At 48.8% G+C, this 26522-nt stretch overlaps 1 protein-coding gene across 4 annotated transcripts in view; it reads left to right on the top strand.

Annotated features, from left to right (window-relative positions):
- Positions 1-26522, top strand: part of CUNH11orf49 (chromosome unknown C11orf49 homolog) — a 189536-nt gene that overhangs the window by 156447 nt on the left and 6567 nt on the right. For all 4 annotated transcript variants that reach the window (XM_013061718.2, XM_004763113.3, XM_013061717.2 and 1 more), the window contains 3 exons: positions 8459-8543; positions 24185-24270; positions 25849-26044. In XM_013061718.2, the coding sequence (XP_012917172.1) occupies positions 8459-8543; positions 24185-24270; positions 25849-26044 (367 nt within the window). The remainder of the gene's footprint in view (positions 1-8458; positions 8544-24184; positions 24271-25848; positions 26045-26522) is intronic.

Here is a 26522-nt window from a genome sequence, read left to right as displayed (position 1 = left end):
AAAGGATAGTGTTCAGAATGGCCCAACTCCTCTACTCCACAGGTGTCGATGGAAGCCAGGGCTTCTCATTCCTTTCATAAAATCGTTTCCCTTTCCATGAACTAATAATGATCACTGCCCTCCATTTATAATATAAAACAACAATGCTGTCAAAAGAGACAAAATTTAAGAGCACGGCCTGCTCTTCTTCTGGGGCTTTGCTTGACAGGAACATGGCTCTAGGCTGTGAGCAATCTTCCTGTGACTGGTGGGGCCACACGCTACATGGAGAGTGAAGCTGTCAGACAGTCTTGCCTCCTTCCTCTCCTCTCCTTCCCACTCTCCCTCACTCCCTTCCCCCGCCTGGCCGAGGAACACTGAGAAGTATTTACTCAGCTGCGAACTGGTACCAAAGCCTCAGGGCCCTGGGGGTAGGAAGGGGCGGCGTGGTCATGCCCCTAACTACCCATGTCCTTCCGAGCATCTCTTGGCAGAGCAGACTGGCCGAGGGTGAGTGCCATTTAGAATGAGCATAAGCCCGGCAGAAAAGAACATAAAAACAATTGCAACTGAAAATTGGAGAGTCCGCTCTGGGCTGTGGTGTTCTCTGGCCTCTGTGGCCTCCCACTGAGATTATCCAGCCAACCAACTAGGGGTTGTTCAGTCCACTGGGATTCCCCACGGCTTGGTAGCATTTCATTATCTCAAGCTCTTGTCCCGGCCCAAGCTCCCCACCGTCAACATGTAGGCACCCACACATATCAATTCAGACCAAACCCCACTTCATCCCCCATCCCTTGGACCCCACTTGATTCAGCTTTGGGAAAGGATTTCTCTGAGTAAGGGACAAAGATATGGCCCCAGTTCCTTCTGGGGGCACTCCTCCACTGGTCTCCTTTAATGACACCACTCTGACCCTGGAAAAGGCACCATTTCCCAGGAAGGGCAGAGGCGTCTGAGTCTCCGACCGCAGTTCTTCTGAGCAAATGTGTGGGCACACATGGTGGTCTTCCAGGAGGATGTAGGGATGACTAAGCTGCCCCCACAGAGCTTCAGAGACAGGAATTTCCACAGCAAGAAGGCAGACCAGATGTAGAAAGACAAGAGAAGATCTTCATTCTTCTTTTCCAAGAAAGGAAGAGGTACGAACAAGTTAGCCCTGTTTCTTGGGCACCAGTTCATTTCTGATTCGACTCCTTTTCTTTGCCAAAACAACCTCACCTACCACCCTCTATGATTACAGTGGAGGTAACCAACAAAAGAATATTCTGCGTCAGGCCTGGTTATCCTGAAAAACTACAGGATTCGTGCTAGAGTTGTAACAGTGGTAAAGTGAATTAATGGGAAGTAAACTCTAGGTTTCCTCTGATTTTCATGATACAGTTGGTGATATATTCCTATGAAATCAAATATGGAGGCTGACTGGATGGAGCACTTGGTAAGAAAGTGTTTGGGGTCAGCAAGCACGTGGAATGTCATCTGCCTGCCAGGATGTGATGGGTTCACCGAGAGCTGTGGTATCTACCCAACAAGACATTCCCCACTTTCAGCACTTAGAGCTCCTAGCATCTCCTCATGTCCCCCTAAATTTGTAGATGTGTTTCCTGTGCGTGGAGAGTCCCCAACTCTGTGTTCACATGGTAACCAGAAATTGGTCTCTCTGAATTTTCCTCTGGGTCACTATATCATGCCTGTTTTTACTCATTCGTTCCTCCAACAAATATTTACTACTATGTGCCAGGCCTTGTGCTAAGGGCTTTAAGTTAAGTCTAAAGATTCCTTAAATTCAGGACTCCACGTTTTCATCAGTTAATAATTATAAAATAATCCTACCGTTTATTGAGCACTTCAGTAATTTTTTCAGAAAGGCACTTTATATTTAAATTGCCTCAGGGCGCCCGGCTGGCTCAGCCGGAAGCACATGTGACTCTTGAATTTGGGATTGTGCATTCAAGCCTCACATTGGGGGTAAAGGTTACTTTAAAAAAGTGTTTTAAAATAATAAATTGTAAATTTTTTACAACAATCGCATTAGGTAGGTACTGTGCTTATTCACATTTTGAACAAGAGGAAACCAAAGTTCAAGAAGTTGTGTAACTTGTCCAAATCACACTGGCGGCTAAGTAGTGAAGTCGGGCTTTGAAGCCAGGTAGTCTGATTACAAAGTCCGGGCGCTGTACTAATACAGTTGCCCTGTGCAATTATATGTGGCCCGACAGGAGGGTATCTGTATATTTAACTTCCACAGGAAGTCTGTCAGTCACCTGGCATGAACGGTCCTACCATCAGAAGTCGAGTTCTCCGCAAACCAGCTGGCTCCCACCTGCAGGAGTAGAGCTATTAGGACCTTTGGAACTACACAAGCTTTGGTCTGAATCACCATTCAGCCTCCTCCGACTCTCTCTGTTTACTTGAGAGGCAATTAACCTTAGTTAAAGAAACCCTAGTTTCTTTATTTCTAAAATAATATTAGCAAATACTCGCAGCACTTTTGATGGACCAGACAGTGTTCTAAGTACTTTAAATTAACTCACAACAAGTGTATAATGGGGATGCCTGGGTGGATCTGTTGATAAGCATCTGCCTTTGGCCTAGGTCAGGATCCCAGGGTCCTGGGATGGAGCCTTGCATCAGGCTCCTTGCTTAGCGGAGAGTCTTCTTGTCCCTCTGCCTGCTGCTCCCCCTGCTTGTGCCTCGTGCTCTCTCTCTGAAAAATAAAACCTTTATTTAAAAAAAAAAAACAAAAACCTGTATGATGGTCGTGCATCATTATCCTCATTTGATAGGTGGGGAAACTGAGGCACAGAGAGCTTACAGGTCAAGTAATTTGAAGTTAGTGGCAAAGGTGGGCTTTGGACCCACGGGATAAATCTGAAGTCCATGCTACGAGCCACAGTGCAACACCATACTGTCTCTGGGAAGGACAGGATCAAGGTCATAGAAACCTCTGGTCCAGAGCCAGTCATTGGGACTATTACAAGATGGAGAATAAGAATGTTTAACAGCTCTGACCACCCACAGAAAGAAACGCACCAGTTTGTGAAGAGTGTTCTAATTTTTATCTTATACCAAAGCCTTCTTATGCCATTGCCTTTGAGCTTTCAGGACCTGCTGGTTGAAGCTTTCCAGGTTGGGGATGTAGGGTTCCTTTGGAGAAGGCATCTGTCTGTACATACCGCTTGGTACAAACCGCTTGGCTTTCCTGCACCTGCCAGGAGGAGGAGCGGCTGGCAGGTGGGCGGGGCTGGGAAATGGCGGGCGTGGCCCGGAGCGCAGGTGTAATCATCCCCCACCCTCCCGTGGCCTCTGGCCCAGCACTGGCTCTGCTGCTGGGGCTACAGTCTTTCCTGTTGACAGTAATTAGAACCTTTCAGACTAAACTTCTTACATGAAAAAAAATCCCAATTCTCTTGAATTGTCTCCTTGATCCAGTTCACCTGGAGCTATTTAGTTCCTGCTGTTTGTTTGGAGGGAAAAACTAGCTCTTAAGCCTTCCCACATTAAGGTTGATAAGATCAAGGTGCTGAAAATGTTGGTTGGGTAAACGCTGGAGCCCAATTGCCCGAGTTTGAATTCCACTTCTGCCTCGTAAGCATCCATGACCTGAGGTTTTTGTGTCCGTGAAATGGGGATAACCATAGTGAAGATTAAATGAGACGACACAGGAAACCCCTTGCAAGAACAGTGTCTGCCCATGGTAAGTGCTCAGAAAATGCTGGCCGTCGGTATTAAGGCCCCCCAGCCCTCACACCCCCATCTTTCCCTCCCAGCCTAGGATTTCACTCTGAGAAGCCATGTTCCCTTCCTGTCCCCCAGGCTCTGGACCCTTCTTTTCTCACTCACCAGATAGAAGACAACTGACCCTTGAACAACACGAATTTGAACTGCACAGGTCCCTTTGTACGTGGATTTTTTTTTTTTTTTAGTACAGTACTGAAAATGTGTTTTCCCCTTGTGATTTTCTTTTTTATATATAATTTTTAAAAAAATTTTAATAAACATATAATGTATTATTAGCCCCAGGGATACAGGTCTGTGAATCGCCAGGTTTACACTCACCATAGCACATTTCCTCCCCAATGTCCATAACCCCACCACCCTCTCCCTACTCCTCTTCCCGCTGCAACCCTCCCCTTATGATTTTCTAAATATTTTCTTTTCTCTAGCTCACTTTCTTGTAAGAATACAGTATAGGAAAATACACATACAAAGTATAAGTTAATTGACTATGTTATCAGTAAGGCTTCTCATCAACAGCAGGCTATGAGTAGTTAAGTTTTGGGGGGAGTCAAAGGTTATACAGGGATTTTTGACTGCACAGGGGTTTGGTGCCCCTAACTCATGGTTAGGGGCAGTGCTCATTGTTCATTGGCCCATTGTTGAAGGGCCACTGCAATTTCATAGCTCTAAGCCTCCATGTCCTTATCTGTGAAGTGGGACTGGGAATAATGGAGTCTCCTTCCTAAGGTTGTTGTGAAGGTTAAGTGAGCTAATTCAGTGACTATTCAGTCTCATTACCGTTTCTCCTGAGGCACAAAGCCTTGCCTGAAAAGGGCTTTGAGATCTTGAAGAGCTCTTAGAGGGCCCAAAGTGAGCATTTAGGGTTAACTAGGGTCTGAGTGGAAGCTCAGGAGGTGGGGAGACTGCTGGCCTGTTCATTGCTATGACACAGAGGCTGGAGCGGAGGAGGCCCATGGTGATAGTAAACAAATGACTACTGCAAAAGATAAAAACAGATTTGGTTCAGGGGCGCCTAGGTGGCTCATTCTGTTGGGCATCTGCCTTTGGCTTGGGTCATGGTCCTTGGATCCTGGGACGGAGCCCTGCACCGGGCTCCCTGCTCGGTGGGGAGTCTGCCCTCTCCCTCTGACCCTTCCCCTCTGGTGCATGCGCTCTCTCTCTCAAATGAATAAGTTAAAAAATCTTTAAAAAAAAAAAAAATAGATAAAAACAGATTTGGCTCAAGCAACCTAACCGAATTCTCAAGGCAAACCACTCCTGGGTGTTTAAGCATTTAAACTCTTCTTTTCTCCTATCTTTGCCCCCGGGATTTAAAAACAAGACTAAAATATCCCCCATTGTTTCATGCTACTATGTTCTAGACAATCTGCTGACTACTTTATAGACGTCATCTCTTTTAATCTTGATTTCAAACCTGAAAGGTAAGCATCATCATTCCCATTTTACAGATGAGAAACTGAGATTTAGAGAGATTGAGCAATTTGCCCAAGGTTGCATAACCAGTAAATTGCAGAGCTGAGATTTGAACCCTAGCCTGCAGGACAAGATGGGGACAACTTCTATTTGCTCATCAATGTTCTGATTTTAGAACAAGACTTACCACTCACCATGCCCCCCATTACCCACTACACAACTGAGGAGTGTCTCCAAGTAGCAGATGTCTCTCCCTCAAAATACGTGGCCTTGATATTATCCAGCCATTACATTAATAGAAGTAGAACTGCTGTCTTTGGGACACCTGGGTGGTTCAGTCAGTTAAGTGTCTGCCTTTGGCTCAGGTCATGATCTCAGGGTCCTGGGATCGAGCCCCATGTTGGGCTCTCTGCTCAACAGGGAGCCTGCTTCCTCCTGTCTCTCTGCCTACTTGTGATCTCTATCTGTCAAATGAATAAATAAAATCTTAAAAAAAAAAATAACTGTTTTTCACAATCAAGGTGACAGAAGTTCTCCACTTGCCTGGACTTTCATTCATCTCTTCATCTGACTATCTTCTTCATTTTACATTTAGGAAAGTCAAGTTCTAGAAGTGGTGAACGTGGTGTGTTCTGTTATTCTGATGTATTTAGTATTTCTAAGATGTGTTGTTGCCTTAGAGAAATACAGAATGATTTTTGTGTTTTTCTTCTGCCCTTGAAAGCAAGCATTTGAACTACATGAGTTATATCATCAAGATCCTTGGGGTGCCTTGGTGGCTCAGTGGGTTAAAGCCTCTGCCTTCAACTCAGGTCATGATCCCAGGATGCTGGGATCGAGCCCTGCATGGGGCTCTCTGCTCGGTGGGGAGCCTGCTTCCTCCTTTCTCTGCCTGCTTGTGATCTCTGTCTGTCAAATAAATTAAAAAACTTAAAAAAAAAAATCCTAAAGAAAGCTGAGGGTCTGGAAACCAGGAGGCTGAAACTGTGAAACTGATGACCAGCTTTGTCTTTTCTTGACGAATATGAGAGTTCCACAGTTCTCTGGACTTCTCATTTTCCTTTACCTGGTTTATCTTCCCAAGGATATCTTGTAGGTAATTTGGGAGGGACAAATGTGGATTTCTGTGAAACACTTGGACCCCCAAAAATGATATTAGATACGTCCACCAAAGCTTAGCTTAGGAAAGCAATGATGATTCAAAGATAGAACCTTCCTTTGCAGGCAGCTTTGTCCTTTGCCAACATTGCATTTTTTACACATTGAAGGTTGATGGCAACCCTGCATTGAGAAAGTTGATCAGCGCCATTTTTCCAACACCATTTGCACTTCGCGTCTCTGGGCCATGTTTTGGTAATTCTTCAAATTATTTTTGGTAATTTTTCAAAATATTTCAAACCTTTTCATTAACGTTATGCTGATCTGTGATCAGTGATTACAACTTGCTGAAAGCTCAGATGATGATTAGCATTTTTTTAAAGATTTTATTTATTTATTTGACAGAGAGAGAGAGATCACAAGTAAGCAGAGAGGCAGGCAGAGAGAGAGGGGGAAGCAGGCTCCCAGCTGAGCAAAGAGCCCGCGATGTGGGGCTCGATCTCAAGATCCTGGGATTGTGACCTGAGCTGAAGGCAGAGGCTTTAACCCACTGAGCCACCCAGGCGCTCCGATGATTAGCATTTTTTAGCAATAAAATATTTCTAAGTTAAGGTATGTACTATTTTTATACATAATGCTATTGCACACTCAATAGATTACAGTTTAGTGTAACCGTAACTTTTACATGCACTGGAAAACTAAAAATTCATTTGATTCGCTTTATTGAGATATTTGCTTTATTGAGGGGATCTGAACCAAACCCACAGTGTCTCCAAGGTATTCCTGGATTTACTTCCTGCCAGAAATCCCTCCTCTTTATACAGGGAGTTCTGGAGTGAGAATAATGTGGGAACCCATTAGACTCCATAGCTTTTCTCCCCTGCCTTCACCTTTCCTGCCCCTTACCTCAAATCTCTGAGACCACGAGGGGCTCTTCTTCCATCCCTTGGAGAACAAAACCTCCAACCAGGCTGTGCCCGAGGTCAGACAAGTTAGGAGAGGAAAGTGCACACCCCATTGTGGCCAAGACGAAGGCCACAAAAGCCATCTTGATCCTTTGACCTACATTGACGCTGAGTCTGTTGCTTTGGTGTCCCTGATTCTGGCGGTGTGGTTAGTCTAACTCTCTGCCCCCACCTTGAATTGAGCTTTGATGAAAAAGTAGTAGGAGCCCAGGCCTCTCCCTGGAGACTTGGGGTTTTTATCTTGGAAAAGCATCAACCAAACTAGCAGGGCAGGAGATCTGGATTCCTGTGGCTTGGGCTAACTTAGGTCCAAAGAAACCAAGTGCCTATGATCATCATCTTCATTCCCTAAATGTGGCCATGGCCTTTGGATTCCCTTTTCTCACTCATTCTCCCAGTTAGGATGGCTTCCAGGTTGCTTGCTCCTGCTTTACCATTAGCTTGTCCTCCTGTATGTGAAATGCTTTGGTGTACAGAGTACTTGTGGATTGCCGCCACCTGACTGATCTAAAATCTTTGGCTTTGATCCATGCAGTAGCAAAACAATCTTTACACATCAGTGTATGTCCTCTCTCTTGGGATCCCGAGATTTACCTCTCTGGGTTTTCTGATGGGCTAACAGAGCCTCATCCTGGCTCATCTCCCCCAGAGCACTGCTTCTGTATATCAGGAACTGTTTGGTTGCCTTGATCGTGTATCTTGAGCATTTGTCTTGGCTTCTTATAACAGGATGACCAGATTGTGTGCAATCCTAGATGACAGAGTAATAAGGCCTGTGGGTTGCTATGATGTATTCTTCTCCATATATTCTAAGACTGAGTTTGCCTTACTAGTGCTTCCAGATATTCTGTGGATGGTCTTTGGGCATGTTGTGGTGAACGTTACCATGCCAGATTCTTTCAGCAGATTTAACCAGCTTTGAAACGGCTCATTCTTGTGGGTTTTCATACACAAGGAAAACCAAACTAAGAAGGCTGATCAAGGTACTCCTCTTGTTCCCTTCTTGCCCAACCATTTTTCAAACCAGTGAAGCTCCTCTAGCCAAAGTGTTGTAGCTGGGTACTTTCCACCCAGGAAGACCTTCGTAGAAACAGTGAACTTAAAAATCTCACCGCTGGAGGTTGGTGGCTAGTGCACCCCTAACACTGACCCACCTTCGTAAGAGGAGCTCTACCACTACGAGGTCTGAAACCAGGAATGAGCCAGAGACCAATGCCTTCCCACACAGACACCTAACGTGTTCCTCTCCATTTCAACTTCAGATTTGCTGACCATGAGAGAGTATCACTGTTTGCTGCAACTGCTGTGCCCGGATTTCCCACTGGAGCTCACTCAGAAAGCGGCCAGGTACGTCCCTGGGCTCTAGAAGCCAGCTCAGCCCTCTGTGCGCCAGGGCTTCATAGAGAAACCTGAAATGTATACAAACAAACAAACCATTAGGTAGACTAAAAAACCATTAGGGAGAAACTGGCATTTGTCGGGGGTCTATTTGGGATTTGCCCCAAAACGTAATACTCCCTTTCTGCCGTTGCCAAAGGGAAACCAAATGATCCTTTGTGGTTTCTGTGGGGAGACTTCGGGTCTACAGATAGAGTTGAGGGGTGGCGAGATGAAGAGGCAAACACAGACACACAGACACAGACACAGACACACACACACACACACACACGCACACAGAGAGAGAGAGAGAATGAGAAACCTCTAGAGGATATTCTGAGAAGAGAAGGGGCAAGAGTTGGCAGCGACAAGTGGAGAGGATTAAGGTTGGAGACTGGAAAGGCACAAAGGTGGTAAAGCCCATGTGAGGGAAAGGGGAATTGTATTATTTCTGCTAAAAGATTTTTAAGATTTGTCCAGAACCAAGAAGACTTGGCAGAAATAGTTTAGAACCCCTCATTTCTGCGTTTGGCTTCATAGTCACTCATTTTTTTAACCAAGTGAAGTCTTTGGACTATGCCGTCGTTAACTTTTCCTTAACACGGAATTTGAGCTAAGGTGACAAATGGAAGGATTTCAAAAATTGTGTTGTCTAAAATTGCTGGAAAAGAGGACGTTTAGGAAAACACTCGATATTGTACTAGATGTGATGGATACCCGTCCTTATTATGCGTTTGTCCAAAGCTATAGAACATACAACTGCAGGAGCGAAGGTAACGTAAAGTACAGACTTCGGGTGACAACGTGTCTGTGTAGCCTCATCAGTTGTGGAACGTCGCACTCGGGCGCAGTGCGGGATGTGGAGCGGAGGAGGCTCTGCACCTTCCCCTCCACGTTGCCATGAACCAAAAACTGCTCTAAAAAAGTAAAGCCTTAAATAATAGTTTCTGAAATGCCCATCTTACCTAAATCATAATATATGCATTTACCTTCATTGTCTCATTTAAATTCATTTATTTTAGTTATCTCACTAGATCCTTACAAGATCTGTTACCTTCCTTTTATACTGAAGAGGAAACTGATGTAACTCAATTAAAAAAAAAAAAATAGGAAGCAGAGGCTTAAAGAGGTGGCCTGAATTTACTGAAAGCTTGGAAGTAGCGAGGCATCACTTGAACCCAAGGCTGCCTGCATCCAGAGACTTTGCTCTTAACCTCCTCATGCTCTTACCTGCTCATATGGTGAAATCATTTCTGTGTGGTGGTTCAACCCAGCGAAACCACAACTGCATTGGCTGCACTACCCCAAGAACCATCTAGTCCTTCTAAAATAAGCCAACCAGCTCCTCCACCAGCTAGTCCTCTGCCACCAGCATCGGGCACCAGCCTCACACTGGGACAGGCTGTTCTGCAGTTCACGGCTCATGGGCTGATTTTGCTGGTCACGTGCAAAACATGTTTTGTGATCCTGCGCCCCCAAATCTTCTCCTCATTGTTCCGTGGATACTTACTCTTCTGGGGCCAGTTGGCCACTGGCCAAATCTGCAGTTAAGCTTTTATCATTTTAACTTGCCTGCCAGCCAAAGGAGATTTAGATTAGTTGAAAATAAAATGTGGGAGATTATCTTTTGCAATTTAAAGGCGGCCAGGTCATGATCCCAGGGTCCTGGGATGGAGTCCCACATCAGGCTCCTTGCTCAGCGGGGAGCCTGCTTCTCCTCGTCCCTGCCCCCCCCCGGCTTATGTGCTTGTGTTCTCTCTCTCTCTCTCTCTCTGTCAAATAAATAAATAAAGTCTTTTAAAAATAAATAAGTAAGTAAAAACAGCCAAGTAGAGTTACCTTCAGATTTCCAATGATAGCTCCCCTTGGGGGTCAGGTCATTTTAAGGAAGATTCAGCCCCAAAATTTTGGGGGGGGAAACTCAGTACTCTTAAAGATTGTACTATGATTTCCACATCACTGAATGATAAAAATCAACCATGATCTCTAACTAAAAAATTCCTAGAGAAAAGGAGGAAAGGAAGAGTACATTTGTGTGCACTCCATGGGGGCAGGTGCGGTCTCTGCCAGTCTTGGCTGCTGCGGGACCCCTGTTGCTCAGCAGAGCACCTAGTACCCAGGTACACGCTACACATTCCATACGTGTCTCCCGACTGAATGCACATAGGAGCGATCTCCCTTATCAGGAATTTACATGGTTCTAATAGTCCATGGTTCTAAGTAACTCTAAGAACAAAAGTCAGCAACTGTATCCTATATTCATTTGTCCATTCATTTATATAGTCATCGCAATTTTTTTAAAGATTGTATTTATTTATTTGACAGATAGAGATCACAAGTAGGCAGAGAGACAGGCAGAGAGAGAGGAGGAAGCAGGCTCCCCGCTGAGCAGAGAGCCCGATGCGGGGCTCGATCCCAGGACCTGAGATCATGACCTGAGCTGAAGGCAGAGCCTTAACCCACTGAGCCACCCAGGCGCCCAATTCATCACAACTTTTTCACAGTTTCTGGGGATACAATTCACATACCATGTCATTCACCCACTTAGAGTACAAAATTCGATGGCTCTTAGTATGTTCACAGAGGATATTTGGATTCATCACCACAGTCAATTTTAGAACATTTTAATCATCCCCAGAAGAGATCCTGCACCCCTTAGCCATCACTCCTCAGTCCCTCCCTCATCCCTAGCCCTGGGCAACCACTAATCTGCTTCCTGTCTCTATAAATGTGCCTGTTCTAGATCTTTAAAATAAATTCATCCAATTTGCGTTCCTTTGCGACTAGTTTCTTTCAGTTGGCATCATGTTTTCGGGGTTCGTCCCTGTTGTAGCAGGGGCCAGTAGTTCATTTCATCCAATGTTTCTTTTTTTTTTCCCCCAGATTTCCTTAGTTTTTTTTTTATAAACATATATTTTTATCCCCAGGGGTACAGGTCTGTGAATCACCAGGTTTACACACTTCACAGCACTCACCATAGAACATACCCTCCCCAATGTCCACAACCCAACTCCCCTTCTCCCAACCCCCCTCCCCCCAGCAACCCTCAGTTTGTTTTGTGAGATTAAGAGTCACTTTTGGTTTGTCTCCCTCCCAATCCCATCTTGTTTCATCTTCTCCTACCCCCTTAACCCCCCATGTTGCATCTCCACTTCCTCATATCAGGGAGATCATATGATAGTTGTCTTTCTCTGATTGACTTATTTCGCTAAGCATGATACCCTCTCGTTCCATCCATGTCATCGCAAATGGCAAGATTTCATTTCTTTTGATGGCTGCATAGTATTCCATTGTGTATATATACCACATCTTCTTTATCCATTCATCTGTTGATGGACATCTAGGTTCTTTCCATAGTTTGCCTATTGTAGACATTGCTGCTATAAACATTCGGGTGCACGTGCCCCTTCGGATCACTACGTTTGTGCCCCTTCGGATCACCCAGTAGTGCCATTGCTGGGTCATAGGGTAGTTCTATTTTCAACATTTTGAGGAACCTCCATGTTGTTTTCCAGAGTGGTTGCACCAGCTTGCATTCCCACTAACAGTGTAGGAGGGTTCCCCTTTCTCCGCATCCTCGCCAGCATCTGTCATTTCCTGACTTGTTAATTTTAGCCATTCTGACTGGTGTGAGGTGGTATCTCATTGTGGTTTTGAATGTCCAATGTTTCTTAAGGGCTGATTTCATGCTAGGAGCTCTCACGCATACTGGGGGTACAGTGACGAGCAGATACAGTTCCTGCTCTTCAATGAGCTTAGCATTGGGCTTAGAAGAAGACCACTTGAGCTCCATCACTGCCTGCCACCACTCTGTGACATCTCCCCTTGGCTTCTGTCTTCCTTTTCTGAAAGGTGGGTGGCAAGTTAATGAGGGTGACCTTCCAAACGATTTTCATCCCCCAGTGGCCATAGCATTGTAGTTGCCCCACCCACTCCCATTCCCTTCCCAACAATTTGATACATGTAAGCCCTCGAGTTTACAGTAGAAGTAACACAGCCATCTCCAATTCACAGATTCTTACAATTACTCATACTAACCGGTATGTAAGTAAAGCTCATCCCCTCCTCACCAAGACACCTGATGTGAGATAGGAAATTCAGACTTTCCATCTGAGGAGGAAGCACTATAGCCAGTCCTCGTCAGTAGCAGTGCGAGGGGTTCTGGGGATGCAAAGTTAAACAACAGAAGGGCCTAGGACCATCCTCAGGATCCTGGCTATGAAATTAGAGGTGAATTCAGACCTGGGAGAAGTTTGTTGGCTCCCTGTGTCTCAGGCTTCTGTGTCAACCCCGCCTCCCCAATGCCATTTTTTACCCACTCCGCTCCAGCTGGTGTGTGTATAGAAAAAGTTGTATGTATCCCAGAAAGTGTTCTTTAATTGTTTAGGCTATTCTTATTTTGTCCTGAAGGTCACGATCCCAACTTCCTCACATACAAGGCCAGGATTCTGATCAAAATCACAGTGGGGGGTGATTGGGCCTCCAAGGCAATTCCTATTGCTAGAAGAGGCCTTGCACTCTCCCATCTCATGGTTGGGCTCCCTTAATTTGGAGCCCTGAGGTCTGGGGACAGGCCACAGAAGGAGGCTCCAGTCTGTGATGATGCATGCGGAGGAGAATGTCATCCACAACAGCTGGGCACCAGAGCCTGTTTGGGGGCACGGTGTCTCCACATTTGCCTGACTTATAGGCCACAAGCACTGGGGCCGGGTGGAGGGGGCAGCAGGTGCGAGCAGGAAGCACAGGAAAGGAAAGACAGCAAATGGGATGCAGGATGGGCCTAGCCACAGATGCCCTCTGTCTCATGCATTCCTGCAGCGGCGGCAGCATTAACCTCTGTCTCCATCCTCCATGCGCTGGGAGGCTTTCCCCAAGGCAAGGAGCATGCAGTTGGAGCCAGACTTCTTGAGTTCAAATCCTGGTTTCACAGTTTACCAGCTTGTGCCCTTGGGAAAGTTATTTAATTTTTTTGAGCCTCTATCTCCTCATTTGTCAAATGGAAATAATAATAGTTGTAATTATTGAAGAAGTATGTCATGTGCTTAAAGGAATGCCTGGCACAGAGTAAACTTTCAGTGTTGGAAGTAGTAGTACTAACCCTGACCTGTAAGAGCACAGGCATCATGGCCTTGGAAAGACCTGGGGGGTCCATGCCACTGGAGCACTTTTAACTGGATGAGCTTGAGGATTTCTCATAACTTCTCTAAGCCTTGTTTCCGTATCTGTAAAATGGGGAATAATAGTAACTAACTCATAGGGTGGTGTAAGTTTTCACAACAACAAAATTGTATGTATGTGTTTATATTATATATAGTTATATAAGATTATATATATATGTAAATTATATATATACACATATATAGAATTTTGTTTCATATATATATATATATATTGCTTACACTCAATATATAATAGTTTCTTGCTGTTAAAATAATGTTGGCATTATTATTACCGGATTTTTATAAAATAAACAAGAATTTCCTCAGCTCCCTAAGGCAATTTTTCTGGCCTTTTTTCATTTCAGAACAGTCAGAAAATAATATGCATATGACAGAAAGTCTGTAAAGAGAGAACTGCCGGTGATTAGTGTGCAGACTCTAGCCTCCTCCCTCCTGTGCCAAGGGGACCATCACCCCTGGAACCCATTCAAGGTGCAAGTGACACAGGGTCCCCTGCAGGGCTTATGAAACCCCAGATGGCGCACTCCATCCCCGGAGTTTGGCAGATCTGAGGTGGGGCTCTAAAATTCATAATCCAGGAGTTTCCCAGGTGATGCCGACCGTCTGGGACGACACTGGGAAGAGTACTGACTCAGGGCATCACGGGCCAGTCTCATCCTGGCATTTTATTTTTTTTTTAAGATTTTATTTATTTATTTGACAGATTAAGAGAGGGGAAGCAGCAGGCAGAGGGAGAGGGAGAAGCAGGCTCTTCATTGAGCAAGGAGCCCAATGCGGGACTCGATCCCAAGACCCTGGGATCATGATCTGAACCGAAGGGAGCAGCTTAACCGACGGAGCTACCCAGGTGCCCCTCATCCTGGCATTTTAGAATTGATTGCACCCAAAGGAATTACAGTTCCTTCTCTCTCTTGTCATCTAAAACACGATTTAGGGGCTCCTGGGTGGCTCAGTGGGTTAAAGTCTGCCTTCGGCTCAGGTCATGATCCCAGGGTCCTGGGATTGAGCCCTGCATTGGGCTCTCTGCTCAGTGGGGATCCTGCTTCCTTCTCTCTCTCTGCCTGCCTCTCTGCCTACTTGTGCTCTCTGTCTGCCAAATGAATAAATAAAAATATATTTTTTTAAAAAGGTAGGTGTTTAAAAAAAATAAAAAAATAAAAAATAAATAAAACACGATTTAACTCACTTCTTACTGAAGGCCAGATTCCCTGGTGAGTAATACATGTTTAACCGGGAACCTCTTTTATCATGGTTATGTGCTAAATACACACAGTGATCTGAACACACAAGCTCCTAAAGAATCTGGTTCTAGACATAGCAACTCACCCCCGTTTAAGAGGGTCATTTTCAGCTGACCGCTGTGTCACAGAAGCTGGATACCTAACAGTGAGGGACTCGGGTGCTGGAGCCAGACAGCTCTGAACCCAAATCCCAGTTCCTTCACTTCCTGGCCTATGACACAGAGCAATTTCTCTAAGCCTCAGTTTCTTCATCTGTAAAATGGAAACAATGATAACACCTGCCCCGTAAAATAGTTTTTAGGACTTAATGAAATAATGCATGTAAAATGCCTGTCACATGGCTGTCAAAAAATATCACCTATTTTTAAAAATTATAATGAATGAATAGGGAGTGATAGCCAAATTCATTGTTCAAATGTTTCGTGAGCATCTGCTACCTTCCAGACTTAACGCTATGCATGGAGGAGACCACTTTATGCTTTCTTGGTGTCTTTCTTTATGCCTCTGCCTGGCGATATCTTTCTGCCTAGATGTCTTCCCCAGCTTGCCCCCAAAAGGTCTTTTGCCAAAACAGGCCATCTTTTCCGTCTCCATTGTTTCATTCACCAAATATTTATCAAGTGTCTCTTATGTGCTGGTCATTATGCTTGTGGAGAGGCTAACGGCAGGCAAATTAGATGTCATTCTACGCCTCAAGGATCTTACAAGCTGACAGAGCCACAGACGTTACGTAAATGAAGTGCCGAGTGCTGTAGGAACATACACAGAGGAGATGAGACCTAACCTGGGGAATCATGAAAGGCTTTTCCGGGAGGAAGAGATGTTGAATTTGTGGCCTAATGGATTAGTAAGAGACAAACACATCCTAACAGCTATCAAGACTTAGTTATGAGGCCATCATAGCTAAGATAGTATGGTCCTAGAGTAAGGACAGACAAAGGCATCATAGCAGACCAGAGCAAACCCACACATTTATAAAAACTTGATATATAAAAAGGTATTATTGCAGAGGATTAGGGGAAAAGATAATTCAATAAGCATTGATGCGGCATTGGTTACTCATATAGAAAAAAATAAAGTTAGCTTCCTATTTCATATCATATTCAGAAGCCACTTTCACATAAATGACAGACCTATGTGTGGAGGGCAAAACTATACTTACAAGACTTACAAAAGAGAGGAAAATATATGTATGGCTAGCAGGTAAAAGAATTCTTAAGATCCAGGAAGTCAAGGTGCACCTGGGTGGCTCAGTCAGTTAAGCGTCCTACTCTTGGTTTGGGCTCAGATCGTGGTCTCATGGCTCTTGAGACTGAGCCCCACGTGGGAATCTGTGCTCAGTGGGGAGTCTGCTTAGATTTTCTCTCCCTCTGTCCTCCCCCCTGCCCTCTCTCTCTCTCTGAAATAAGTAAATGAATCTTTAAAAAAAAAAAAAAAGATTTAAAATCTTCTGCTCAATGAAAGCATAAACAAAGTTGAAAGATAAGTCAGAGACTAAAAAAGGATATTTTGGTGTATAATTAACAATAGACTGGTATGCAGAATTGTTAGTCTAAAAAAGTTTTTATGAAGAACTCCTAAAAATCAATAAGGAAAAGACAAAGAAGTTGAAAAATTATCCAAACCATTATCCAAGGCCTATCTGAGCAGACGCAGAAAACTCTAACAGCTCCTAAGCATATGCACACATTTTCATGCCCAAACTCACTAGGAATCAGGGAAATGCCAACTAAATCAAAATGCCACCTCACATCAAATGACCAAAGTTTTAAATTCCAAAGTCTGGTAGCACAGGCATTGGGGAGGTTGGCAAACTCTCAGAAAGTGCTGGTGGTGTACAAATTGGTCCCATCACATTGAGGCAACTTAAGCAAATCTTAAAAAGTTCACAACTTTCTTTTTTGTTGTGGTGGGTGCCTGGGTGGCTCCGTCGGTTTAGCATCTGCCATTGGCTCAGGTCACGATCCCAGGGTCCTGTGATGGAGCCCTACATCAGGCTGCCCGCTCAGCGGAAAGTCTGCTTCTCCTTCTCCTACTCCCCCTGCTTGTGCTCTCTCTCTCTCTCTCTGTCAAATAAATACAATCTTAAAATAAATAAAGTAAAACAAAAGGGATGGGTAGGATGAGGCCGGGAGTGATGGAGGCAGGAAGAGCAGTGAGAGGGAAATAAGCAGCCTGGAAGAGATGCCAGGCTATCACCAGTGATGACCTAGAGGAGCTTCAAGAAGCCAGTGGTTCTGGAGTTTGAGGAGTTTGGGGACCAGAAGAGGAAATGAGGGTCCTACGAGGCCATGCGTTGGATTTGGCATTCATCCTAAGAGCGTGAAACAGTTGGCCCCCAGCAGCCGGGCTCCTTGGGAGGGGCGGGGATAATGGGGTTAAAATGGCCGAGCCTGGGCCTTCAAGCTCTGCCAGGGAGAAACAGCACGGGGCCTCAGTTTCCCCGCCCAATAGCAGGCAAGTACTCTACACTGCGAACAAACCCCTCCGGGAGTGGCAGAAGGGACAGCGCCCCCAGTGGAAGGTGTGACTGCCACTAGACAGCACAGAGCCTCCGTGTTCTTTCCGGGTGCAGCTGCGATTAGGGTCAGAGACCTGTGTTGGAATTTTCAGCTCTTGCATTTTGACCTGTGACCTTGGCCAGGTTTCTGAATCTTTCTGAACCTGTGTGTTCTCAGTGAGGATACTCCTTGAGCTCACCTCCTAGGATTGATATGAGAAGAAATGACAGCTGTATGTTCCTTACTGTTAAGGGTGTCGCTAACGGACACAGTAAGGCCCTAATGAATATTAACCATTGTTGTTCGATTGTCCCCGCTCTCTGGATCAAGCTGCTTAGGCACTGCCAGGCAGGTGGGGTTCGGGATACCCTAGAGGTGCAGGCTAAAGCCAGGGGAAAGCAGGGACCCAGACGACCCTGGCAACTCATGCAGTATGAGGGTGCACCCCCCACGGACCAGAAGAGAGATGACCCAAAGGAAGTGTCCCTGGAAGCCTCAGCAGCAGCTTCTTCCCCCCCAGCCACAGGAGGTGGCCCGCACATGGTTTCATCCTCACTCGGGGATCTGAAGGCACAGCCCGCCGATGCACCGTGAGTCCCAGCACGCTGGGGGACCCGCTTCACCCATGACAGACCCCGGGCGTCTGACCTCCAAAAGACGTGCCTTCATGGATGGTGGCTCTTCTTTCTGGCTGAGGACCGGCTTCCCCCCAAAGTGGGCTCGAAACTAGATAGCTGGCTTCCGCCCGACAGCCTCCGTGTGGCTGGGCACTGGTAGCACTCGCTTCCTCCAAGCTCTATTTTTATTTGCTATTTTGAGCTCTTCCAGCACCTTCAGCCAACTGGAATACACTTATTGATAGCAACTCACGCTTATTTTGAGTGTTCATTACACACAAAACACAGTGCAGCCTCATATGGACTTTTCACCAGAATCCTATGAAGTGGGAGCTGCGATCAGCTCCTCTCTTCAGACGAGGACACAGATGCTCAGAAAAACACGATAATGAGGCCAGGGAGCAGTGGAGCTGGCCTCCCTTCCCCCGGCTGCTGGCAACGCAGATCCCCAGGCAGGCCGGGGCAGCTCACACCATGAGTCCGGGGACACTGACCCTTGGGGTGGACAGAAAGTTGGCAAGTCAGTAGGTTCGGACTGAAAGCTGTCCCTTCCTCGGCGCCCCCCTTAACCCCGGGGCAGCCAGCCCGTCCCAGCTGTTGGAAGTAGGCAAGGGAGGGAGAGAAGGGCCGGCCCTCTCGGGGTTAGCCCTGACCCTGCCAAGTGTCCCTTCTTCATTCCAGAAGGTTGCCTGCCCCAGACTCCACCCTCCACATGGTTCCACTCAGAGCGCACCTGAACGGCACTGCCTTGACATCTCTCCCACAGCCCCCTCTCCAGACTTGCGGCACGGCCTGCAAGGAACCTTCCACAGTCCGTACACACTCTTGTTGGCAACGGTTCCCTGTTGGCTCCACCTCAAAGCAGTGGCCGCCAGGCTTCTCCAGGTGTCAGAGCAGCTGGCACGTTAGCAGGAGGCCTCTGGCGGCGAGGGGTGCGGAGCCAACTGCCATCAACTGGAAAACAGCACATGGGGATGACCTGGTTTCCAGGCGATTCCTTCATGAGCCCTCTGGCAGCAGTGACAAGTGTGAGCCCAGGCTGAAGAAGCTGCCTGTGGGAAGCAAGGCCTACAACCTGGGGCGGTCCCTGTCACCAAAGACAAAGACAGGCCTGTCACCTCCTGCCTGCTTTTTCCCACAGTTTTGCCAAGATTCCACTGCCAGAGACCCAGACGTTTTCATGGGTCCGAGCATTCGTTTGGAGATGGACAATGCAACATGTAATGTTTCTAAAAGCTTCTTTGTGTAAGTCTCTGAGGCGTTTCTGCAGCCACGGGCCCTCCAAACAGCAAATTACGGAACCAGCACTGACAGAAAAGCTGCTCGTTCTGTCCCACCCTTGGGACCACACACTCTGTCCAAGCTGGAAGAAGCTCCTTCGTGCTTTGGGGAAGTAGGAGCCACTGCCACAGGCCGCTCACTCCTTCACAGAGCAGCTGTAATCACAGAGCTGAGCAGCTGGAAGGTCATCTAGGGCCGGACTTCAGGTCCCTGTCACATCTTCCTCAGAGGCCAGTCTTCAAGAGTCAGGTCTCAGGTCGCCTGGGCGTCTGGCTCTTGGCTTCAGCTCAGGTTACGATCTCAGGGTCATGGAGGCCTGCTTGGGATTCTCTATGTCCCTCTCCTTCTGCCCACCCCTCCCCATAAAAAAAGAAGAGTCGGGTCTCAACCCACACTTCTTCCTGAGTCTTTGCTCCTAAGCTGAAGGATCTACATGCAGTCATCTGTCTGACGCGGTGGTTTGGGACTCGCCGCCCCTGTCCCATGACCCTAGCTTGTTCCTCTTCAGTGGACTCTTCAGACTGAATGGCGAATTCAGATGTCAGCTGGCCAGGGGAAAGGAAAAGGGAACCGTGGCCCTCCCCACGCATGTATTCATGTTTTCCTTCATTCGACAAATATTTGCCAGGCGCCTACTATGGGCCCTGCACGTGCCAGACCCTGGAGTCAAGCCACGCCTGAGGGACACAGGTGTGAGCAGGTGGAACTCAGAGTCCCGGGGCGAAGAGAGACATGAACAGGACGAGGAGGTCCCGGGGAACCGCGGAAGCTGGTAGCAGGGGGTGCCTACCTCTGCGTGTGGAGTGGGGAAGCCTGCAGGCTCCGATGCGAAGAAGGAGTGGGCTTCAGGTAGGTGAGGAGGGTGGCGTGCAGGGCAGGGGCCCTGGCTGCTCGGAAGGTATGGAGGAAGGAAGGAGCACTGGGAAGGCTGTTACGGGTCAGTATGACCAGAATCCAGTGGGAGAGGCTGCCTGTGGCCTCCAGGACACCTAGAGGGATGAGGGGAGCCAGGGAGTGGATCCTGTGGGCTCATAAGCCAGATTAAGAATGCCGGATCCTGTTCTAAGGTCAATGGGAAGCCCATGAAGGACTTTAAACAGAGTTGTGAAGTGGTCAAAATTGCACTTTTTAAAAAGATTTTATTTATTTATTTGACACAGAGAGAGATCACAAGTAGGCAGAGGCGGGCAGAGAGAGAAGGGGAAGCAGGCTCCCCGCTGAGCAGAGAGCCTGATGCGGGGCTCCATCCAGAGAGCTGAGATCATGACCCCAGCCGAAGGCAGAGGCTTAACCCACTGAGCCACCCAGGCACCCCTCAAAACCGCATTTAAAGAAAAAGTTTTTGTGACCACAGTGTGGCTAGTCAACTACAAGGAGGCAAGAGTCGCGGCAGGAAGCCGGGCAGGAGGTCATCCAGTGGCCCACAAGAAAGAAGTGGAGGTGGGCGTCGGAGGGGGCTGTGGACCTGGTGACTGATTGCTGTGGGGCAGGCAAGGGAGGCCACTTCCAGGAAGCCCGCAGGACTTAAGGTCTCAGGCTGAGCGGAAGAGGGAGCAGTGTTGTTGTCCCTGAGAGCTGAGATCCAGGGGGCTGTTTGGGCAGCCAGTCGCACAGCCCGCAGTTGAGAAAACCCCTCGGTCCCCTGCACAAGCACTGCTGGGACCCAGCCACATGTCCCTCAGAAGTAGAAAGAGAGCCCCGCCATGGTCTGCTTCCCCCAACCAGCCCGCCGATCCCTCCTGACCAGTGTCCACCAAAGCGCCGCCCTGCTCCCACGGAGCCTGCCACACGCACATGGTGGGTCTCCTGCCCTCTGACCGCTGCCCCCTTCCCCAGCTGCTCAACTGAAAAGAGGCTGCTAATGTTTCCAGTTAAGAATGGCCCCGGCAGGGGGCGCCTGGGTGGCTCAGTGGGTTAAAGCCTCTGCCTTCGGCTCAGGTCATGATCCTAGGGTCCTGGGATCGAGCCCCGCATCTGGCTCTTTGCTCAGCAGGGAACCTGCTTCCTCCCCTCTCTCTCTGCCTGCCTCTCTGCCTATTTGTGATCTCTGTCTGTTAAATAAAATAAATAAAATCTTAAAAAAAAAAAAAAAAGAATGGCCCCGGCAGAAGGCTGCAGGCCATTCCGAAGCTGGAAGGGCGGGCCCTGTTTGCAGCTTCTAGTCCTCTCTGCGGCTGAGAGGAAGATGCTTATGGCAATTGGCTTCAAAGCCCTGGTGTGGCAGGGCCTGTCTCGGGAGCATGCTGATTAGCAAGAATTACAACTTCTGGAATTAGACAGTGGTGATGGTTGCACAACTTCGTGAACATACTGAAAAACACCGTGCGTTTTTAAGGGGGAATTTTATGGTATTTGAATTGTATCGCAATATAAATGAAGAAATGAAGAAAGAAGGAATACGTTGCTATAAACAGGAGCACTGGGTCCAGGTTGATGATAAAGAAGAGAAGCCAAGTAACATCTTCAAAGGCTTTGGCTCCCCTTCGCGGTTTCCTGCTTGGGGACGTTCTCAGCCCAGTGCTCTTCCCTAGTAATTAACTTCAGGCCATTCGGGTTCTTAGCTGTCCTGGGGGTAGGGCAGGAAGGAAAGGTCACTGGCTTCCCTCTGCAGGGACCTTCTTCTTCTCCGATTGTGCCTGGGTTGGAAAAGCTTTGCGGAGACTCTACCCCACCCCCACCCCGAGCGCTCCGGGAGAGCTCGCTTGTAGTTTGGATGTCTTTGTAACCACAGCCCGCCCTACCTGCCTTATCTCTGCCCTCTGTCGCCTCTCCCTCCCCATCCAGATATCAGAATCTGGGCTTTGTGCCCTCTCTCTCTCTCTCTCTCTGTCTTTTCCTTTCTGCCTGCCTGGGTTCTCCTAGGTTAGGAGAAATGGGGGTAACTACCTGGGCTATGTGGCTCAGCACTTGGTCCCAGCAGCCACTGATGGAGGGACCAGGGCGCCCCCCGGTGGCTACCAGCAGCATTGCTTCTGTCCGCCCTCCGTCCTTGAATTTTTTTCCAGTTGGAATTTTAATGTTCAACTCTCCTAGTTGGGCAGATTTTTTTCTTCCCCAAGAGATACATGAGAAATATTAAGGCCTTAAAGTATAGGTGGAAATAAAGAAAATAAGTTAGCCACATAGATTAAGAAATAAAATGTTAATGTTTCTATTCTGTATCTTTATTTTAAAGGAGGCAGTGTGAGGGGCGCCTGGGTGGCTCAGTCATTAAGCGTCTGCCTTTGGCTCAAGTCATGATCCCAGCGTCCTGGGATGGAGCCCCATGTCCAGTACAGCTCCCGGCTCACTGGGGAGTCTGCTTCTACCTCTGCCTCTGCCCCTCCCCGCTCTTGTAGGCACGCACTTGCTCTCTCTCAAATAAATAAAAATCTTCTTTAAAAAATAATAAATAAATAAAAGAAGCAGTGTGACCTAATGGAAAGTACCATGGCCTGTGGAGTAGAGCAAACCCCCCAGCTATGTGGTCTCGCCAAGCTGACTTCTCTGAGACTTAGTCCCTTCACATGTGAAATGTACATAATTACAAGACCTACCTCATAGGAATGTTGTAGAATAAAAATTAATATAGTTAAATACCTCGCACAAGGCCTGCCATGAAGTAGGTACTCAGTACGGGTCCCCTATTCCTATCGTTGTCTTTACTATGACTAAAGACTAGATGGAGGAAGGCTTTCTCTCTTCGGGGACCCCCGGAAGCAGGGCCCGCCGCCTCGCACAGCTGCAGCGGCCCTGATGTTCTCCCCTCTCTACCAGCACCCCAACCCCTAGAGGTGTGCAGGGCCGGCTCTCTCTGAAGCCGATCCAGCTGCCAGGTTGGGGATCCTCTGATGCAAGGCAGTGAAGGGAGATTTCAAAAAATACACGAAGACAGCAAAATAAAACAACTTTGCAAAACAGGGAAGATGAAGCCAGGAGGGCCCGTCAGAAACAGATCGGGGGCCCCGCTCCCCTTCAGGAGATCAGTTTGGTGCCCTGCCTGGCACCTGGATAGAGCCCAGCGTGTGCTAATTTCCTTCCCTTCCTATGCCCTCTTGCATGCGGCCCAGAGCAGGGTATGAACATGACCTTGGTCTGATCATTTAGTCATCGGATGATTTTCTTCCTAAGAGGTGGGAGGGCCTGGACAGGAACACCCAGAGGGCGGTCCCCTTGGGGGAGCAGACATCAAGGAGCTGCACGGCTGCCCCCCCCCCCGACCCCCCGGCGTCACAAGACGGGGTGTGTCTCTGACCCTCACAAGTGCAGAGTGCCCAGCAGCTCTGTCCCCTCTTCCCTTGTCTGCCATCCCTGTCCCAGGACAGAGGTGCCTGAAGTTGTTTGGGCCCTTGGTAGCTTTTTAAATCTCGGTGCCACTTGCCAAGACTTCTTTAAGCTTCCTGGCTGTTCTTTTTGCCTTTCTGCTCAGCTGTATTTATTCTGAACTAAATGGTCCTCGCTGCAGGATGAAAGGATTTACTGCTTAAGTATATGAAAAGAAATCCTGGCTGCATGGCAGCTGCACCCTCTCTTTGCTGCCCCCCTCCTCCCTCCTCATGCTCCAGCCACTAGCTGGTGCCACAGAGATGGAACTGGGAGCCTGCCCTGGGCCGTGTGGTCGGTGCAGTCTGGTGGCAGAGCCCCGCTGATGGACATGTGAGGTGATGGGGAGGAGCTGGCCTTTGGGACCCCTCTCCCAATGTCTTGCTGTCCCCAAAAGACAGGAGTCCCAGAAAACAGCTCACTCACTTGCTCCCCATCCCCCACCCCCCACACACATTCTCTCACGTTTTCTCCCTCTTTTCCCCTCAGGATCGTGCTCATGGATGACGCCATGGACTGCCTGATGTCTTTTTCAGATTTCCTTTTTGCCTTCCAGATCCAGTTTTACTACTCAGGTGAGAGCCTTCCAGGGCCCCATGTGGGCTCCTGTCAGGGCCCTGTCTGCCTGTCCTACCCTGGTGTCCTTTCCATCTGCTGCCTGGCGCACCCATGGATCCCCCCACTGCCGCCGGTGGCGTGATTCACCGTGGGTCACGGACAGGATGTCTCGTCCCCACCGGTGGTCACAAGATTCGGTCTGCACAGCCGCCTCCCTCTACCCTCTCGAGACATGAAAAGGCACGGCGCTTCCAGCCGGCAGCGGCAAAGCGGCCTAAGTGACGACAGTAACTGGAACCGCGCACGCTGCGCTGAGGTCCACGCCACGTCCACGGTGTGTCAGACATTCCCTGTGTGCCCGGCATAGCCCTGACTTTAGTGCTTAGGACAGCCCTAGCAGATAGGTCCTCTCAGAGACCCGCTTCGGCGTGAGGAGCCGAAGTCGCAGAGCTGGTAAGTGGGGGAGCCCGGACCTGAATGTAGGGCTCCCTCCAAAACCAGGGCTCCGGGCCGCCCGGCGCTGGTACTGCCAGCAAAGGGCTCTCCCTCGGCCCTGGCTTGTGCATGCGAGCACACATTTCCCCACCCGCACAGCTTTTCATAAGCAGACACCAGCCCTGTCTCCCCCGCCCATGCTGCTCCCCATACACAGCGGCTGTGTCCTCACATCCCTTCTGGAATCAGGTATCACAGAAACAGAGGAATAAATACAAATGCACACCAGTTCCCACGGCGCCCACGGCGACATCGCATGTGATGCTGGGTTCAGAGGTTGCTGCCTGTGTCCGTCAACAGACTTGTTTAAAATGGGCTCTTCAGTAAACAGAAGGCTGTCCTTGGAGCCTGGACTCCATGCCAGCTAGTGGCCCCAGCCAGCCTTGGCCTTGCTCAGGCGCCACATTCTGTTTTCTTGATGGCGGCCCAAGGGCCTGGTCCGGCAGGGGCTGGAGCCTGGGGTCTCGCCACCTGCTCTCTGCAGCTGCAGCACCGACTTCCCAGTGCTCGGGAGCTCCTGGACCCTGGAGAAGAGCTGGGAGAATCTTCCCCACCTGCCTTTCAAATGCTTAATAAGTTAGCAGCTTGAGGCTTTCTCTTCCACGCTGGCCTTCCCCCACACCTTCTTGGGGCAGAGAGGCAGGTGGCCTCACAGCCAGATGGAGCGAGTGTGCACAGGTCCACTCTCTAAAAGATATTTCCAGCACTTCACATGTGCCCAGCACTGTGCTAGATACTAGGGCACAAAGGGGACAAAGCACAACCCCTGGCTTTTTTCAAGGATCTTCCACTCCAGCAAGGCAGAGCAAATACCCAAAAAACAAGGGAGTACAGGGTGCCTGGAAGGTAGGGAAGAGGGCATCTGCCTGCTCTAGGAGCAGCTGCCCCAAGGAGGGGACGCTGGGCCAGAAACACACAGCGGTGTCCCCGCTCCTAAGGGCGCTGGTCCCAGGAGGTGGAGGACTTTGCTCCCACGCCACCATGCGCGAAGCGTTGAGGCTGGTGGCGCACTGAGGGAGAGGAGGACGGGCGGACGCAGCGAAGGGACCCCGCGGGTCATCCTTGCCTGACCTGTGCCCCTCCCCCATCGCGGTATGCAGAATTCCTGGAGAGCGTGGCCGCCATCTATCAGGACCTGCTGGCGGGCAAGAACCCCAATACGGTGATTGTGCCGACGTCATCCAGCGGGCAGCACCGTCAGCGGCCCCCTTTGGGTGAGGCGAGCCTGCTGGAGGGAGTGGAGGCCTCGCTGTTCTCCCAGTGCCTGGAGAACTTGTGCGACCGGCACAAGTACAGGTGAGAGATGGGCGTGGGGGCCCCACCACAGCCCCAGGGACTGGGCTGCGGGCTCTGGAACGGATGTTCCCACTGGCCCCCGGCTGCCGGGGTCCTGGATGGTGGCACAGTGCCGTCTGCCCCAGACCAGGCTGTGACTGGGCGAACGGCTTCCCGGGGGGCTCCCTCGGGGAGGGGTCCCTCCACGTGGTGGGACGAGCTGTAGATGACCAGCCTGGCCCCCTTCTCCTTGCCAGGAGAGACACTGGCCCTGACTTTTTAGAGAGAAAGGGAAAACATTCACTGTAGAAAGACTTCCCTCGACAGAAAGGGAGGGTGACACTGCTCTCTGCGGCACAAGGTCTCCTTAGAGACGGAGCAAGTTTGGGCCTCCTCCAAGAAGAGGCTGCCTCTCATTGCCTTTTCGCCATTCCCTTCCTCCCACACCCCGACTGAAAGCACCAGCTCGGGAGCGCACCAGCTCTTTCTCTTACCAGTC

Source organism: Mustela putorius, unplaced genomic scaffold, assembly GCF_011764305.1.
Source record: "Mustela putorius furo isolate JIRA1106 unplaced genomic scaffold, ASM1176430v1.1 tig00003859_pilon_pilon_pilon, whole genome shotgun sequence".
NCBI classification, from domain to species: domain Eukaryota; kingdom Metazoa; phylum Chordata; class Mammalia; order Carnivora; family Mustelidae; genus Mustela; species Mustela putorius.
Note: the sequence above shows the minus strand (reverse complement) of the source record. Positions and strands in the feature narration are given on the sequence as shown.